General features: G+C 31.0%; 4 protein-coding genes across 4 annotated transcripts; all 4 read left to right on the top strand.

The window, feature by feature from the left end:
• Positions 1-3664: 3664 nt before the first annotated feature.
• LOC110821374 (non-specific lipid-transfer protein A-like) lies at positions 3665-4618 on the top strand. Its single transcript, XM_022051189.2, has 2 exons — positions 3665-4334; positions 4442-4618. The coding sequence occupies exons 1-2, from the start codon at positions 3988-3990 to the stop codon at positions 4449-4451; spliced, it is 357 nt and encodes a 118-aa protein (XP_021906881.1). The 5' UTR covers positions 3665-3987; the 3' UTR covers positions 4452-4618.
• Positions 4619-8276: 3658 nt separating this feature from the next.
• LOC148253669 (basic endochitinase CHB4-like) lies at positions 8277-9408 on the top strand. Its single transcript, XM_088219517.1, has 2 exons — positions 8277-8768; positions 8932-9408. Exons 1-2 carry the CDS (start codon positions 8348-8350, stop codon positions 9336-9338), a joined length of 828 nt encoding a protein of 275 aa, XP_088075643.1. The 5' UTR covers positions 8277-8347; the 3' UTR covers positions 9339-9408.
• A 5343-nt stretch (positions 9409-14751) lies between these two features.
• LOC110821508 (basic endochitinase CHB4-like) lies at positions 14752-16530 on the top strand. The gene is made up of 2 exons (XM_022051368.2): positions 14752-15205; positions 15928-16530. Exons 1-2 carry the CDS (start codon positions 14803-14805, stop codon positions 16329-16331), a joined length of 807 nt encoding a protein of 268 aa, XP_021907060.1. The 5' UTR covers positions 14752-14802; the 3' UTR covers positions 16332-16530.
• A 155-nt stretch (positions 16531-16685) lies between these two features.
• LOC110821509 (non-specific lipid-transfer protein A-like) lies at positions 16686-18735 on the top strand. The gene is made up of 2 exons (XM_022051369.2): positions 16686-17799; positions 18257-18735. The coding sequence occupies exons 1-2, from the start codon at positions 17456-17458 to the stop codon at positions 18264-18266; spliced, it is 354 nt and encodes a 117-aa protein (XP_021907061.1). The 5' UTR covers positions 16686-17455; the 3' UTR covers positions 18267-18735.
• The last annotated feature ends 6 nt before the right edge of the window (positions 18736-18741 follow it).

The raw sequence follows: 18741 nt of genomic DNA, 5'->3' as shown, positions 1-18741 counted from the left end.
TATTATTTTTAACTGATTTCGATCAAACTAAAATTATTAAGTAATTATAAAATTGTTATTACATAGTAATTATAAAATTGAAATCAAACTAAAATAGCAAACATGCAGAAGCTAGCTTTTCTTAAATAACATTTTGAATTCTCTATTGATCATCGAATGGTAGCCAATGTCATCCTTGTTATGTTTTAGATTTAGTCTGTATAAATATCATCGCATTGTAGATTACACTTACTCCACCAGTATGATAAAGACAATTCCATTCAATAAATTATGCTTACATGCAGTTAGTCTCACATACTAAACCCTACTAAATTAACCCAAGTCTTAAAAGAGAAGTGAAGGAGCTTCTTCATCTTCATCTGTATTCAACACAGACAGAACCAAACATGTAAACTGATACGTGTGTGTATATATATATATATATATATATATATATGTATGTAAAAGGTTCATGAGACAAAAGTCGACATTCAATCTGAACTAGTAACCAGGTCAAGTGGGTCAAAAGGGTTTTTTAAGACTGTCTTCTAAGATCACATGTGGTTTGTCCTCCCAAGGAATGACCGTGAAGAAGAAGGAAGAAGTTGACTGACTTCAGCATTTTCCCTTGACTTGCGTTTGGACACTTTCCAAGTCCTTTTTTTTTTTTTTTTTAATTAAAAACTAATACATATATGTATGTATATATATATATATATATATATTATGTACATAATACATTTATTACCTTGGAAAATCCTATATCATTACTGTCCATGTATTAATTTTTCTAAGGGTCCAACCTCATTCATTTTTTCTTCTCTTGAGTCATATACATAGCTAGAGATACATGTTTCTGAAAAAGAAAACCAAATTGATTTTAAGTTATTGAATATATTACACAAGTTATAGTTTGAGTATATGCATAATATATATATCAAAAGAAATAAATTCCAACACTTGTAATAATAACATATAATAATGCTTTCATAGTTACTCAAAATTCAGTTCACATTATGTTAATCAAGACGAACTTCGTCTTCAACCTCGTTAGCATCTTCTCCAGTCTCTGTCATTGAAAAGTCATATAACATATACTACAGACTCCGCGTTCTTCAATAATTTACTCTAAAAGTTGACGTTTTACGCCTTCAAACTGGTTGCAAAATTTCTCCTTAAATAATTAGACCATGAATATACATTCCCATATATATACACACACACACACACATACAAACTCTTATATAGTTTTCTCAGCCCACGTTTGTCTCTCTGCAATTCATATACTGGTTATTACAGAGATTGTTGTGTCATCAACGGTGCTATGGCGGAATTCCCGAAACTGTTCGAGCTCATATTCGTTCTTACAGACATTAAAAGTAAAATTAATGAAATGTGTATCTCTGTTCATATACTCTCTCTCTCTCTCTCAACATGAAAATTAAGAGAGTTTATTCCATGAGAAAATTACTATCAAAGGCCTGAAATTTTTTTCCCTAAGCAAAAAAAAAATGAATCCCACTAAATATCAAGACGTTACTATATATGTATATATATATATTCCCTTTCACATAATTAATCTCTTCCAAATTAAATTATTTTCTATTATTACTAAAAACAAGCATATCTAATTCTCAGATTAATACTATTTGGAACAGTTGTATGACATAATTATTTTAATTGTTAATGATGCAATAAAGTACAATATTTATCTCGAACAATTTTTTTTTAATTTAATTAAGTTCGAGAGATAATACTCAATATCATTTTTGTTATATTTTAAATTTAACTTATATAAATATCGTCACATGTACAAATAAAAATAATATATATATATATATTGTACATAATACATTTATTGCTGTGGAAAATCCGAAGGAATGTCATTTTCTATGGATTCATCATGGATGGATTAAATTTTCTATGATTTTTCCTTTTCATGAGTCATATACATAGCTAGATATACCTTTTTACAAAAAATAATATTGATCTTAAGTTATTGAATATATTACACAAGTTATAATTTGAATATTGGATTAAAATCATAATTATTTTTTTATATTATATGTATTGGCTTAGTTTAATCTATTAATTAATAATTACATTATTAAGACGAACTTCATCTTCAACTTCCTAGCAAGTTCTCCAGTCTTTGTCTTATATCGTAGAGAGTCCGCGTTCACAATAATTTACTCTGAAAGTCAACCCTTTACTCCTCCAAACTGGTTTAAATAATTAGAGTTGGAGCAACACCATGAATATACCTCCCCATATATATATATATATATATATATATATATATATATATATACACGCGCGCACATACTCTTATATAGTTCTCTCAGCCCACCTTTGTCTCTCTGAAATACATATATACACTACATAGTTTTTCCCAATATTAACTATAGATCAAAAGCGATTCTCAATACCCCACTTCTCAATGTAAGCTGTTTCCTATACACACACATATACATACATATATATATATATTATATAGTACAAAGAAGAGGACAGAGAGTGTAAGTAAATATTTGTAAGTATGGGAAAAAGTGTGTTGATTATCAGCATTATGATGATGATGGTGATGACGATGGTAGCTAAAATTACAATGGGTGGTAGTGGAAGTGCAAATTTGTGCTGCAACCAAGATGGGTCTTGTGGAGAAGGACCGGCCTACTGCGGTGAAGGCTGCCGGCAGGGCCCTTGCTACTACGGCGACACTGATAATGATGATCGGAAAATTGTAATTGTACTCAAGGGTGACATCGACGGCCTTAATTTGTCGTGGGAAGATCGTCTCCACAAAACTTATATCTCTCATTACTCTCACTTTTTCCTCTGAGATATAACATCATATATATGTATCTGTATGTATCAGTGAAATGGGTAACAATAATTTTGTTCTATTGTACTACCCAGATGGTAAAGTCTCAAACTTTTTTTTTTTTCTCTTACACATATATGTACTTGAGCATGTATGATTATATAAATAATATTTGTTTCTAAAGGATATATGGAAAATGTTTCCGCTTATATCTAGCTAAGATTATAGTGATAAATTTGAGTTTAAAGTTTTAATAAAAATGGAAATGTTTATATTAGTAATAGAAAAACTAAAATTTTTGCGCTTTCTTTCTAAAACGAAGAGTTCAAACTTATTAAAAATATAAAATATATTATTTTGTGAGTAACAAATTCGAACTTATTAAAAATATAAAATTCTTTACTTTACGAAGCTTTAATCAAGATAGAAATATTTATTAGTAACACATTGGTTAAAATTTTTGCGCTCTTTTTTAAAAGTTATGAGTTCTAGTTTATTAAAAATATAAAATTTATTACTTTGTAATTATAGTATCAGTTAGTAATAATCGACCAATAATATTTGATTTAATAAAATTTATTATTTAATTTATTAATATATTATTAAAAATTATCTTAGTCAAATTGAGTTTCATAAGTGAATTAAAACATTAAAATAAAAAAAATATATTTTATAACAGTTAAAAATAGTTTTCAATTTGATTTGTAATATACCGAACTAGTCCAAATCACTTTGGTACAATTTAAATCGAATAGATTTTGATTTGTCTTTCACCCTTCAGTTCCATAGAAATTAATTTTTTTGTATTTGATTCAATACGATTTTATTCAATTATTTTTGTTCAATTCGATCCAATTCCGAACCGAAGAATACCTTTCTCCTCCATGAAAACCAGAAGCAACTGGCCCTATGGAAATATGTAACAGAAACTGAATATAGACAAGAGAAAGCTACAACGACCATCATCCACAAGCTTATCCCTATTTACTATTTTAGCTTCCATGGCTCATAAGACGCCAAAACCCTAACTGCTTACTTCTTTTCTCCATCCCTAACCTTCCCTCTACCTATCTATATATACATACATGAGCCTACCAACTTCATGCCACTCAAACACACACAACCTACCGAAACAAATACCACCTCGAACTATATACTCAGCCATTGGGATAGCATATTAAAAGATGATGAAGAGTGTTATTGCATCAATGCTGGTTGCATTTATGGTGGTTCAGCTGGCGACCGTGAAGCCAGGGGAAGCTGCGGTGACTTGCGGCCAAGTTGATGCATCACTTGCTGCCTGCATTCCCTACCTGACGGCCGGCGGTACTCCGGCGCCGGCGTGCTGTGACGGAGTGAAGAATATAAAGGCCATAACTCCCACCGCCGCCGACCGTCAAGCTGCCTGCAACTGCGTGAAGGAGGCGGCTGGTCGGTACCCAAATATTAAAGAAGATGCAGCCGCTTCTCTCCCCACCAAGTGCGGCGTTCAAATGAACATTCCCATCTCCAAGAACACCAACTGCCAAAAGTAATATATATTTTTTTTCTCTGTGAAATTTATATTAGTTAGTATTGATTGAAAAACGATTTGATTAGTAACAGTAGTGTTTGTTTTGTTTTTGATTTGTTTTACAGCATTAATTGAGATGGATGGAGGTACATACGGCTGGCTGCGAGAAGATTAATAAAGCTAGTTGAAGGAGCTTCTTGGGTGTTGCCATGATCTCCATATAATTACATCATTATGTAGCTTTGATAATATAATTACTCCCATTACGACAATAATAATAATACTTTCCCACTTTCTTTGAATTTCATAAGTGTCACCAATATTTTATATATATATTATAATTGTTTATCAAAATGTCAAACTCTAATAATCTCATATAAATTATATGTTTTTAAATATTAAAAGGTAACTGTTCTCGTAAGTGAAGTTTAGAATTATCATTAATAATGGTGATCTAATGATTTAGATTACAAAATTTTATTTGAAAATCATAAGTTCAAAATTCACTGAAAATATAAAATTTATCATTTTATAAGTGTATCTTGAGTTGATAGTTAAAAATTCGTAATTTTTAATTTAATAGTTTAATATTTAATTCATTAATTTTAAAAATTACAAGTTCAAAACTTGCTGAAAATATAAAATTCATTATTTTATAAGTGTATTTGTAACAATCTCGAAAATACTAAAAAAAATAGATAATAACTTAAGTGCGGGAGTGAAATAAAATGGTTAAGATTTATATTTTTTATACAATAACTTAAAAGTACTAAACAGTATTACGGAATTCATCCTTTTGAAAGAAACACAAGAAATAAGAAAATAAACTGAAAAGAGAAAATATCTAGCATCTACTCGTAATTTTCTTGCGGATCGGGCTCTGGAACCTAGTCATCTTGATATGAAATAGTTAAATAAGGAGTGAGCTACACTAGCCCAGTAAGGATATTACAGTATATCACCGATATAGAAATAAAAGTAGGTATAAAAATAAAAACAACTAATTGAACACTAAATTTAGCAAATCCATTTATCAATTATAAAATCATTTACCGTTCACTTATCACAATGGAATTTATGAAAATAACTTATGCAGACAATAATATCATACGGATCATAATTTCATGTAAGATCAGCAACATAACATATATCATAAATCTATACATATCGTCAAATAATCAAACAATAACTGTCACTTTTTCACCAGCCTATTAGTATCCATGAAGGTTCATAGGGATGTCTCCGCTACACGTGACCCCTTTTCTTTAACAATATCAATTACGAGTCGTCCCTATACCCCGTCCGGTATGAGTATTAAAATATTAAATTTCAATACCCCGTCCGGTATGAGGATGAAACGGGTCATTCCCATACATCGTCCGGTATGAGCGCCAAATTACCAAGTCTTCATACCCCGTCCGGTATGAGACAACGTTTACGGTAGGGTTCCCTATGTACCCGGTCCGTCTACCATATCTCAAGATATATAATAAGTCTGCCGTTCCATCTGTTTATTTAACCACACAATTTTTTTATTTTCCTTTAGTCTCCATTTTTCAAATCAACCATGATCACATAAGCAAACAAACATGCATCAGGAAATGCAATCATATCTCAATTTTTCAATCAAACAGTAATCATGTAAGGCAGCAATTCATGCATTAAAACCATAAAATTGATAAACGAGATACTATCATGTTTTTAGACTGTAAAATAAATCAACAGAAAATATTTTTTGATTCGGACTCCATTAACAATCCGTAATTAATTATGCACATTTATTTAATTTGCACAAATACCATATTATTATTTATTTAGACTTCAAAATTTACTAAAAACATAAAATTTATCATTTTATAAGTGTATCATGAGTTGACAGTTAAAAATTCGTAATACTTGATTTAACATTTTAATACTTAATTAATTAATTTTCAAATTACGAGTTCAAAACTCGCTAAAAATATAAAATTCGTTATTTTATAAGTATATTATAGATTGACAGTTACTAATTCATAATATTTAATTCATTAGTCTTGATAATTACAAGTTCAAAATTCGCTGAAAATATAAAATTTATTATTTTATAAGTATATTACGAATGAACAGTTATAAATCGCATAATATTGAATTTGTTAGTTTTAAATTTACGAATTAAAAATTTATTAAAAATATAAAATTTATTATTTTATAAATATATTATGAACTAATAGTTATTAATTTTTAATATTTGATTCAATAAATTTAATATTTAATTCATTAATATATTTATAAAATTATTATTAACAAAGTTGAATTTCTTCTTAACGAATTTTTTCAATTTCAGTGAAAGTGACATTTTATAATAATTAAATTTTTTTAATTTAAGTATGTAAAAAGAGTTAATATTTTTTTTTAATTAAATTGATTTATTTTTTAGAATTTAAACTACAAAAAGTTTTTGACCAAATCATATATAAATAGTTTGACTACATACAAAAGTTGGGTGGGAAATATCCTAATGGCTAATTTAATATGGGTCGGGTTGTTGGGTCGGGTACGTACTCTCTCCAATTTTGAATTTGACATAGTCATACGATTACTTTAGTCATGGGCCGGGCCGTAATTAACGCTTTGAGTCAGGGTAATTTTGTAATTTTAGTTTTTAAAAAAGAAGTATATATATATATATATATATATATATATATATATATATTCCAACAATTAAGTACATAGAAAAGTCATGGCTGTCTAGGATGGCGGCTCTGCAACAATCATGCCACGTTCGGTGGAAGTAAATTCTATATGTTTCAGATAATTAATCTCATATATTACTTATAACATATATATACATATATATATATATAATATATAAAGTTTAATTAATTTATAATGAAATAAAATAATACCAAACACAAAAGAAACATTATAAATTAATCACAAAAGATTAATTAATTATATTTTTATTAAATTATTTGGTTGAATAATTTCTCTATTATGTATTTAATATAAAAGAAGCCTAACAACCAGTGTTTGTTTAGCAATGTAATTTTAATTTATCCATTAACTCTCCAAATAAGCTGTTGTAAGAACTTACATAGATTATTTATAATAATATATATATATATATATAACAATATTCTGAAGTTAATTATCCAAAGACAAAAGTAATTTTTTTGTGGGAACTATACAATGATATAATATTTTTTTACTGTAAAAAAAATTGGAAATGTATAGGATAATTTCTAAATAATAAAAAAGTAAACGAAAATATACCATTGAAAAACTTTACTAAATAAAAAATTGATAGTAGAAAACGTAGAAGAGGAATGATGGTCGGTTAAATATAATATAATTTATACATGAACGGTAGTTAGAATCGACGACTTCATTAAAATTCTCTTATATAATATTTTTAAGGAGAAGATGATCAAATTTAACTTTACGAATAATTTAGTATACTATTTTCTTTAACTATTTGAGTAAAATACGGTAAAAGTAAGAAAAATCTATAAACCGACCCCATTGTTTCCACCCGTATGAACCATGAGATCACTTTAAAGATGTCATCGGTAACTAAGAGTCGTGGACCAACTATGGAACCCTATTCGTGGAATATGAAATGTATATTTTTTATTATGAGAAGTAGGTAACAAAAAATGAATTCTAGGTGTCACCATTTTCTTTGGAAGTCTTTTTTAACTATAATATATGTAGATAGATACATATGCCAAAACTAGAGAATGTTAAAGTAAGTAGCTAAAGAATTTGAAAACGTCAACTACAAAAACTGAATAATTGACAACAAATTTCAAATCAAATGGATTAATTGTTTGGCAATTAGATTTGAATCTAATTCCTCTTTTCTCACCATTTTCTAATTCTCTCGTGACCCGCAATCCGCTTCTTCACTAAATTATTTGAATCTTCAACACCACCTGTTTGATCCTTTTTCCACTATGATTCAACTATAAAATCCCCCCACAACCCTCCTCTTCAAAATCCCACAAGAACATCCCTTAATTTCTCCTTCTCCAATCTCCAAAGAGAAAGAAATGTCGCCAAACAATGCCTTACTCCTTTCTCTTCCCCTCCTTGTTTCCTTGCTCATTTCGGCCATGCCCAGACCAGTAACGAGCCAGAACTGTGGCTGTGCGCCCAACTTATGTTGTAGCAGGTTCGGGTTCTGTGGCCAGGGCGAGGCGTATTGCGGCGAGGGATGCCGGGAAGGTCCATGCAATAAGCCGTCGCCTACTCCTGGCGGCGGCAGTTCACTTGCAGAGATCGTCACTCCCGATTTCTTCAACGGAATAATTAATCAAGCGGCTGCCGGCTGTGCCGGGAAGAGTTTTTACTCGCGAGGTGGCTTTCTAGATGCTGCTAATTCGTTTCCCGAATTTGGAAAACTTGGTTCAGTCGATGATTCTAAGCGTGAGATTGCTGCGTTTTTCGCTCATGTCACCCATGAAACTGGACGTAAGATTTTGCATGGTCTTTCTTAGTTTTAAATAATTATTGAAATTTCTAAAAATATATACGAGTTGATAGATTTCATAACTACGATTGATTTATTCAAAATTTTCGTTAAAAATTTTGAATACTAACTACAAATATATTTCCAATAATTTACTTTGGACAGATTTTTGTCACATCGAAGAAATAAATGGAGCTTCTCATGACTATTGCGACGAGGGAAACACACAATACCCTTGTGCACCAGGGAAGAACTACTTCGGCCGAGGACCGATTCAGCTAACATGGAATTACAACTACGGAGCAGCCGGTGATGCCTTGAGGCTCAACTTGTTAGGCTCGCCGGAGATGGTGGCAAGAGATGCTGCAGTTTCCTTCAAGACAGCCTTGTGGTTTTGGATGAAGAATGTCCGGCCGGTGATCAACCAAGGGTTCGGTGCAACCATTCGAGCCATCAACGGTGCAATAGAGTGCAATGGGGGAAATCCAGGAACTGTTCAGGCTCGTATTGGTTATTATAGAGATTATTGTGCTAAATTTGGTGTTGCTCCTGGTGAAAATCTCAGTTGTTAATTACTTATTATGTCTATTTGAGACAAATAAAGGAAAGAAAAATAAAATAATATAATATATTTTTTTCCTATTTATTTATAGTAGAAAAATATCATATTTTAAATCTCAGTTTGATATAATAAAAATAAAAATAACAAAAAATATATCTTTCGATTCATATATACTCTTTATCTCTCTCTCTCTTTCGAAACATAGAGTAAATATATGTCGGGTATGCACACCTCACACCCGTTTCGTAAAGAAAATTTTTTACTTTTATCTATTTTATACCCGTGATGAGTTTAAATTTAATTATACCTCCCATTTATCAATAATTTATTGTACTTATCATCTAATCTATTATTATCTATTTACTTATTTCATCATCGATATTTGGTTAAATTCAATATCCGAACATGAAAAATTTAAATCAATGTTTAAATAGTATATTATTTATAAACATAATTTAATTATTTACATCATACTAATACAATATATTAAATATAATTTTTAGAATTTATAAAGGGAGCATATACATATATTATGAATGTTTTCTTGTAACTTATTTTCTTGAAATTTGATTTTACAAATTGTTTTAGTGCTACTGCTAACACTAATTGTGGGCTATACTCCATATATCAATCAATTCATTACATAAATCTTGCACAAATACACAAAAAGTTAGGTGCTACCCAAATTAAAAAATTATTAAGTACATATTACATACAATATATTATTTTAAGTAATTATAGAAAATTATATGAAGTCACTATAAAAACCTTTCCATATAAATGAAGAGTATAGTCTTAAAAAAAATTAAGCTTTATAAATTATGCTCCATAGTTTATTATGTTAGAATTTTTTTAAAATCAAATCAGATATGATAAATTTAAATATGCAACCTCATAATGAATAAATGAGAAATAATAAATAGAAACATACCTAGATCCATCGTGAAAGATTTAATTGTGTCGCTAGATATTTCCGAATCAACACACGGTTTCAAAAGTTATTTTTTTGTGACGGAATTTCAAAAAAATAAAATGGCGCGCATATGATTCAGAGACCATAACTACCTATTTATATTGACATATTTTTGTATTTTATATTTTACCCATCATAAAACGAAAAATTATAAAAATGGTATCCGCACATTAAACTCATATATAAGTCCGATGCATTAAAACTCAATTTCGTCTAAGTATATTTAATTATTTTTAAACGAATCCATAAATTGATAGTATGTTATATGTAACGACCTCGGAAATTCTAAAGGAAATAAATTATGAATATAGTGCGGAAACGAAATAAATGTTAGGGTTCACATTCTTTACACATAAACTTAATGTCCCAAATAGTGCTACGAAAATTATCCGTTTAAAGGAAATACAAAAAATTAAGAAAATAGACGAAAAATAAAATGAAATTGACATCCTATTCGCAGCCCTATTGCGGATCGGGTTCTGGATCCTGATCCTATTGATATGAAATGGTTAAATAAGGAATGAACTACACTAGCCCAGTAAGAATATCATGCTACTCAACGACACAGAAATGAAGGTTGGTAGAAAATTAAAATAACTAATAGAGTACTTAATTAGACAAATGCATTTATTAATAATAAAATCATTTACTGTCCACTTACCGCAGTGAAATTTATAAAAACAACCTATGGAAATAATAACATAACACTTATCATGATTTCATATGCAATCGGTAACATGCACACATTACGAATCCATATTCAATAAATCAAACAACAACTCTCCCTTTCCATCAGCTTGCTGGTATTTATGGGAATTTATAGGGATGTCCCCACTATACATGAACCATTTCTTTTAACATTTTTAATTAATAGGCCGTCCTCATACCCCGCCCGGTATGAGTGCTAAATTAGTAAACCTCAATATCCCGTCCGGTATAAGGGTGAAATGGGCCGTTCTCATACCCCGTTCGGTATGAGTGTCAAATTACCAAGTCTTGATACCCCATTTGGTATGAGACAATGTTCATGTTAGGGTTCCCTATTGTACCCAGTCAATCCACCATCTCCCAGAATACCCAGTAAAACTGTCGTTTCATCCATTCAATTAATCACATAATTTTTCATTTCTCTTTAGCCTCCATTTTTCAATTCAACTGTAATCACATAAATAAACAAATATGCATCAGGAAATGCAATCATCTCTCGATTTTTCATTTTAACAATAGTCACATAAGACAGTAGTACATGCATTCAAAATCATAAAATCGATAAACCAGATATTATTATGCATTCAAACTGTAAAATAAATTGACAGACATCAACAAAGAATAATTTTTTGTTATGACTCCATTAATAACCCGTAATTAATTATAGATATTTTATAACTTACACAAATACCATATTATTATTTATTTAGACTTCAAATTCATAACAGAGAATATAGTGGGGGATTCTTACATAATTTGATGTCTGAAAAGCTAAGCTGTTAACTGCGTCTACTGGCAGTCCCCGGGTTCCTTGAATTTTTCTTCGGGGATTAAATCACGCCACAAATACCTACAAATATCCCAAAAAAATTCAAAATCAGTCTCAAGGTCCATTTTTGACCAATTTCTGAATTTCAGAGCCATCGCTCGCAGCGGCAATCCACATCGGGTCAACTTTTTTCGGCCGTTTTTGGCTGAATTTGGCAGATCTTGTATCAATCACTGCGAGAAAATATGTTAAGGGGCCTCAATTAGCCCAAAAAAATAAAAAATCAAAAATCACCGACGGCGGGGCTCTCCAGTGCGGCGGCTGCTCCGGCTCACGTTGCAGTTGAGTGTTTTGCTCCGGTCAACCTGTAGAGAAGGAAACAGTGATCACAATGGTAAAAAAATTACGCCAAACGGGAATCGGGAAGGGCCTCATCGGATGCATTTTGTGAAATTCCCTGCGGCGGCGCCGCTGGACTTTGCCCGCGATTTTTGGTTAATCAACCAGTCATTTTGCTCCGATTTGGCTATAGGAGGTGTTTAAAATTGAATTCCAAGCAAATTGAGAAATTTTAGCCTTTTTTGCGGTCCGAAGTAGCTCCAGTGCCGCGGCAGGTGGTGGCGGCTCTCCTTCCCGGCGGCTGGGTCTTCTTCTCCAGCGAGGGTGGCTTACGGCTAAAGTTAGAGTTTAGTGTGAAGGGGGTTATTTATATCCGTCTCTATTTAGTTTGGACCGTCAATCGCGTTTGATATGGACCGTTCGATCGCGATTAAATAGGAAGTAAATCTGGACCGTTCATTACGATCTAATCTGGAACGTTCATCGCAATCTAACCTGGTCCGTCTGATTGCGTTTAAATCTGGCCGTTTGATCGTGTTTGGGGAGGGAACGGATCCGGGCCGTCTATGCGCGCGGGAACGGATTTGGGCCGTTCGATCGCCGGCACGCGGATCGCTCGCGTGGCCTCCCGCACGGGACCGCGTCAGCGTCCATTACCACGCAGTGCATCCTGATTCGTCGGAACTGTTGACCAAACATCCTACATGATAAAATTTTTCTAAATTATATTTTGTTCTCCTGTTTTTCGATTTTTCTTTCAAAAATACTCTCGAAATCTAAATTTTCACCATTTTTTTCTAAAATCGTTTTCAATTCCATCCTCCATCAAATTTTATTCATTTTCTCACTAAATTAAAATAATAAAAAAATTGCTTAAATTAATTTAATTCCCATTAAATTGAAATGGGGCATTACATTATACATAATAAAGTTTACATTAAACTTATTTGTTAAAAAAACTTAATATATTAAATTTTTTTTTTAAAAAAAAATTAGTAAATAATATGGTTTTTACTGTTATTATTATTATTTTTTTAAAATGTTGGTTTACCTTTCAAAAAGTTATATTAATTGATGGTCCCAAAAATACACTTGTAAATTTATGTCATTTAAAAATTCTAAGCTCGTGAATTTTAATAATAATAATAATAATAATACCGTACCCAATTAGTGCCATAACGTGTCCGCAAGGTCAGTTTTTAACATATGCAATTTGGACTATCTCAAATGTCCCATTTACCGTCCTATATCTTTATATACATACATACATACATACATATATCTTTATATACATACATACATATATATATATATATATGAATATATTAGCTCAAATTGAATATTCTAACTAGGACGCCATTGTTGACTCCCTAAATTCTTTTTTCTCTTCGCCACACCTTCCTATAAAGATAAGAAAAATACTAAATATTGGAATTATTGTCCTATGATGGGTTTGATTCATATTTAATTTCAATTTATTCAATTATAATTTATGTATACTCTTTATATTGTATTAATTTATTTGTATAAAAGTATTGTTACTTCATATATTTTTAAATATTTATTACTTTTTTTAAATTAATTAATCGAAAAATTTATGAATATTTTAAATAAAAAAATTAAATCAATTTAAATTAAAAATTATAGTTATATATTAATTTGATTCGAATGATCATATCACGTGTCAGATAAAATATATTTGTACATGATAATTCAATTCGAGTGATCGTATCACATATCAGATAAAAAATTATAATCAAAATATATTTATGATAGATTTTTCATAGTGTGTATGTGTGTATATATATATATATATATATATATAGTATAAACTATTGAATCATGTCTAAGTCTTCCTCTAGAGATGGAGGTCAATCTCCACTTAAACTTAGTGCTCGTTTAAATCTTCCACTATAATTTGAATCTTTAAAAAAAAAAGGAAAAAAAGTCTCGCACTATAATAAGGCCATTTGCTATATTCGTGATTATATATATATATATATATATATGTATGTATGTATGTATGTATATATAAACTAAAAGTTAATTATCTTAAAGAAAACCAAATTAAATATAATTATGTGATATGACGTCTAAAAGAAGTACCAACTTGTTAACTTCTATTATATTTTAGTTATTATATTTTAAATTTAACTTGCTTCCCAATAATTAGTATTTTTAATTATATAAAATATCAATTGCTTTCAATTTTCCCATATTTAAAATTAATATGAAATTACCCAATTTTCTATTTTTATTTTAAAAATTATTTTATATACTACTATACCAAGCAATTTTTTTAAAAATATTTTTTTACATATATATATATATACACACACACATAATTATAACTTGCCCTTGTTTTCTATATATATATATATATATATCAATCTCATAAAGAATATGACAAAAAAAAAATTCTAATTTTTTTATTGGTGAAATTTTTAATTAAAAAATTTAAGAAAAATATAATAATTTTATGGGCGAGCAAAGACTTCTTCTTCACTCCCGAATTACAAGTTAAAAACTCCGGCCCCACAAATCCCAAAAATCTGCAACATCTTCTCTTTCTTCTTCTTCTTCTTCTTCTTCACTCTTTTCAGTTTTCACCTATAAATACACACCCATCTACCACACCCTACTTGCACATCACACCATTTTCATCTTCTTCTCCAACCACCCACCATGTCCAGAATCACCATTCTTCCTCTTCCACTTCTAACACTACTACTCCTCATTGGAGCTGCTCAAAAACCAGCACTGGCACAAAAATGTGGCTGCGCACCAAACTTGTGCTGCAGCAAATATGGGTACTGTGGCTCCACCAGTGCGTACTGTGGTGAAGGGTGCCAACAGGGTCCATGCCAAGGAGGCGGCGGCGGCGGAGGCGGCGGTGGAGGCTCCGTGGATGGAACTGTAACTCCGGCATTCTTTGATGGTATAATCGGTCAGGCTTCGGCCAGCTGTGCCGGGAAAAGGTTTTATAGTCGGAATGCTTTTTTATCTGCTGCGAGACAATATCCTCAGTTTGGTGATACCAAGCGTGAGATTGCGGCTTTCTTCGCTCATGTTACTCATGAGACTGGACGTAAGATTATCCCCATGCAATATTCTCTCTCTCTTGTGATTCTATATACATATATATATCTATATATGTACATACGTATGCACTTAAAAAATTGTATTTCTCATATACCCTCTTAAAAATAATAACTTACAAATTAAGAAAACTTTTTTTATCTTATTAAAGAATTAAAAATAATAATTTATAAATTATGAGGACTTTTCATGTGGTTTTTAAGTTTTTCTAATAGTTTATTAAACTTAATTATAATAGTGAATTATACTTAAATATGGTACATATATATGAAACTTTAAATATACTATATTAGTGTTTACATATACCTATATACTTCAAAAGCTTTTAGTAATAACCATAAATGAAAAAAATGAAGTCTTTCTATTAGCATCTGCTTATTTCTCCTGTTTCCAACAAAACATTTCCTAAAAATAACTTATCTTTTAGTATTTTTCCCAACATATTTGTCTCTGTACACATAAAACTTGTACCTATAATGATTAAAAATTAAGTCTTTATGCAAAAATTTGTACATGTATTGATTAAAAATTGAGTTTTTCTATTATTCTTTCCTTCTATTTCTTCATATTTCGAACAAAGTATCACTTAGAATTGCTGTATCTCTTAAAAGTTTTTCACATACCCATCTATATACATGTAAAATTTGTACGTATGTTGTTTAAGTAGATGATCAGAAACTAAGCTAACAAAAGATTCTATTACTTGACCAGATTTCTGCTACATAGAAGAAATCAACGGAGCTTCTCTGAACTACTGCGATCCCAACAATAGGCAATACCCTTGTGCTCCAGGGAAGAAGTACTTCGGACGAGGACCGATTCAGATATCATGGAACTATAACTATGGCGCAGCAGGAGATGCTCTCCGCCTCAACTTACTGGGTTCGCCGGAGGCGGTGGCTAACGATCCCGTCGTGTCTTTCAAGACGGCGTTGTGGTTCTGGATGACGAGCGTCCGACCCGTCATGAACCAAGGGTTCGGAGCAACCATTCGGGCCATCAATGGCATGGAATGTAATGGTGGAAACTCTGGAGCTGTCGACGCTCGGATCCGGTACTACCGGGAGTATTGTAGCAAACTTGGTGTTGATCCTGGAGCCAATATCAGGTGTTAGATGGTTGACTTTTTGTTTGTAATAGAATTATAATTATAACGTCATGCATGCTGCTCCTATCTTCGCAGTTAACCCTAAATAAATAAATAAACATATATATATATATATATGTGGTAGAGAAATGAGTGATGGAGCAATTGTACATGCATGTACGATCAGAAGTACTCTCTTATAATTACACCATCGTGAATTCTCTATATATTTATTGGGTGTTTTTAAAATTCTAATATTATATATGTTTTAAACACTTTCTTGCATGTATCAGGATAAGAAGTATCTCAAAGTTAAGTCTTACAAAATAAACAAAAAGGTGGGAAGAAAATATATATATATATATTATAGTCTAGTTTGAATCTAAATTTTTTTTAGTAGAGAAATAAAGAATTTACCCAATATTTATGAAGATGAATATATATATTAGATTATATATGTTTGAGGGAGGGAAGATTGTATTTGATTTTCTTTTTCAATTCATTAGATTGTTTGCTATACATATATATATATATATATATATATATGGATGGGCAATTTGTTCATTTTGCAAATGCCCCATTGCATATTAGCTCAATCTTCAAACCAAGATCCACTTGTTCATCACCTAAATTCACACCAAAATATCCCAACTCTGTTTCTCTCTCCACACCTGCATATATATATATATATATATATTAAGATTAATTTATATCGATTTGATCAACTACAAAAGGTACAAGTATTTTTGAAAACTAATTCTCAGTTTCGGATATCATCTACTGAAGATTAAGAAAGAGTAGATTCTCAAGAAGTATTATTAGATGGTGATAAGGCGTTCTGAACATCATCAAGTGAAGATTAAGAAAGAGGAGATTCCCAAGAAGCATTAGTAGATGGTGATAAGGCTAGGATAAGACCTAACAGAAAGTTCAAACAAGATTCAGAAGCTTATCCCCATTTACTATTTTAGGAAACCCACAAGCAAACCCAGATGACAAAACACAGTAACAGCTATGGTTATAGTATAATCCCCTTTACACGCCTATATATATACACCCTGCCATTTCACTCCAAAACAGGAAACTGGTTTACCCAAAACGAAAAGAGGAAACTAGTACCGATCAGTGGTTCCTGCTTCGAAGTAAGCTAAAATGAAGTGTGTTATTGCATCTATCCTGGTTGCATTTATGGTGGTTCAGCTGGTGGCCATGAAGCCAGGTGAGGCAGCCGTGACTTGCGGCCAGGTCGATGCATCACTTGCTGCCTGCATTCCCTACCTGACGGCCGGCGGTACTCCGGCTCCGGCGTGCTGTGATGGCGTGAAGAATATCAAGGCCATAACTCCCACCGCCGCCGACCGTCAAGCTGCCTGCAACTGCGTGAAGGAGGCGGCTGGTCGGTACCCTAATATCAAGGAAGATGCAGCAGCTTCTCTCCCCACCAAGTGCGGCGTTCAAATGAATATTCCCATCTCCAAGAATACCAACTGCCAAAAGTGAGTCTAACTACTATCCATACATGTATGTCTATATATATTTTTTTATATTGTTGAGTGTGTCTATATATATATATATATATATATATATACATATTGTTGACAAAAAAATATTCTCTAATGTATTACCAAAAAAAAAAAATACAAAATTTAACATGATTCAAAAAAATATATCTATACATCCGCAGATTAAATCCAGAAAAAATTTTCTACTCTGATAAAAAATAAGACTATATTATTAATAAAATTCTAAACTCTTATATATATAAAATATTATAATTTTTCTCAGAATATTTTCAAAATATAAGCAAAATATTCACTAGAACATACGCATAATATTATCAAAATCAAACCACATCTATATATATATATATATACACTTATGTATATGTGCTTCCAAAAGATTGGATATTGATTATCATTATTGTATTGTTGTTTGTCCTTATGCGTTTTGTAGCATCAACTGAGATGGATGGACGCAATTAGAGAAGAAGGTAATTAATAAAGCTGGGCAAAGCTTAAGTTTCTTTGGATCAGGACTGAAGAGAACCAGAGGATTAAGTACATATATATATATGTATATGTATATATATGTATGTTACTTCATAAATAATAAAATTTTGTTGTCATGATGGTCATTGCCAAAATTTTATTCTCTTCCTTATCATATATGATTTATCAACAAAATGTTGATTAAATTTAATAATCTCCATTTCTCTCCCTATTAATCTATCAATGTGTGTAAGTATATACATACACAAACACACACACACACACTATAAGTCAGAAAAAATCTAGTATGATCACACTCATGCAATTTATATGATATGATCCTTGAAAGATTTTTTCTACCTAAAATGAAATGATTTTCAAAAGATTAATGAGCTCAAAGTTGTTGGTTCTATGATATGATCGAACCTGAATCCGCATTAAACGATTCCA

The sequence above is a fragment of the Carica papaya genome, chromosome 5 (genome assembly GCF_054855325.1).
Source record: "Carica papaya isolate Zhongbai chromosome 5, ASM5485532v1, whole genome shotgun sequence".
Classification (NCBI taxonomy): Eukaryota; Viridiplantae; Streptophyta; class Magnoliopsida; order Brassicales; family Caricaceae; genus Carica; species Carica papaya.
This window is presented reverse-complemented; position numbering and strand designations above follow the sequence as displayed.

What these genes read in the sequence shown, in the direction of transcription:
- LOC110821508 (XM_022051368.2), top strand. Translation starts at nt 14,803, where the DNA reads ATGTCCAGAATCACCATTCTTCCTCTTCCACTTCTAACACTACTACTC. An exon ending in TGTTACTCATGAGACTGGAC is followed by an intron (nt 15,206 to 15,927) that starts GTAAGATTATCC and finishes TTACTTGACCAG; the next exon opens with ATTTCTGCTACATAGAAGAA.
- LOC110821509 (XM_022051369.2), top strand. Translation starts at nt 17,456, where the DNA reads ATGAAGTGTGTTATTGCATCTATCCTGGTTGCATTTATGGTGGTTCAG.
- LOC148253669 (XM_088219517.1), top strand. Translation starts at nt 8,348, where the DNA reads ATGTCGCCAAACAATGCCTTACTCCTTTCTCTTCCCCTCCTTGTTTCC. An exon ending in TGTCACCCATGAAACTGGAC is followed by an intron (nt 8,769 to 8,931) that starts GTAAGATTTTGC and finishes TACTTTGGACAG; the next exon opens with ATTTTTGTCACATCGAAGAA.
- LOC110821374 (XM_022051189.2), top strand. Translation starts at nt 3,988, where the DNA reads ATGATGAAGAGTGTTATTGCATCAATGCTGGTTGCATTTATGGTGGTT.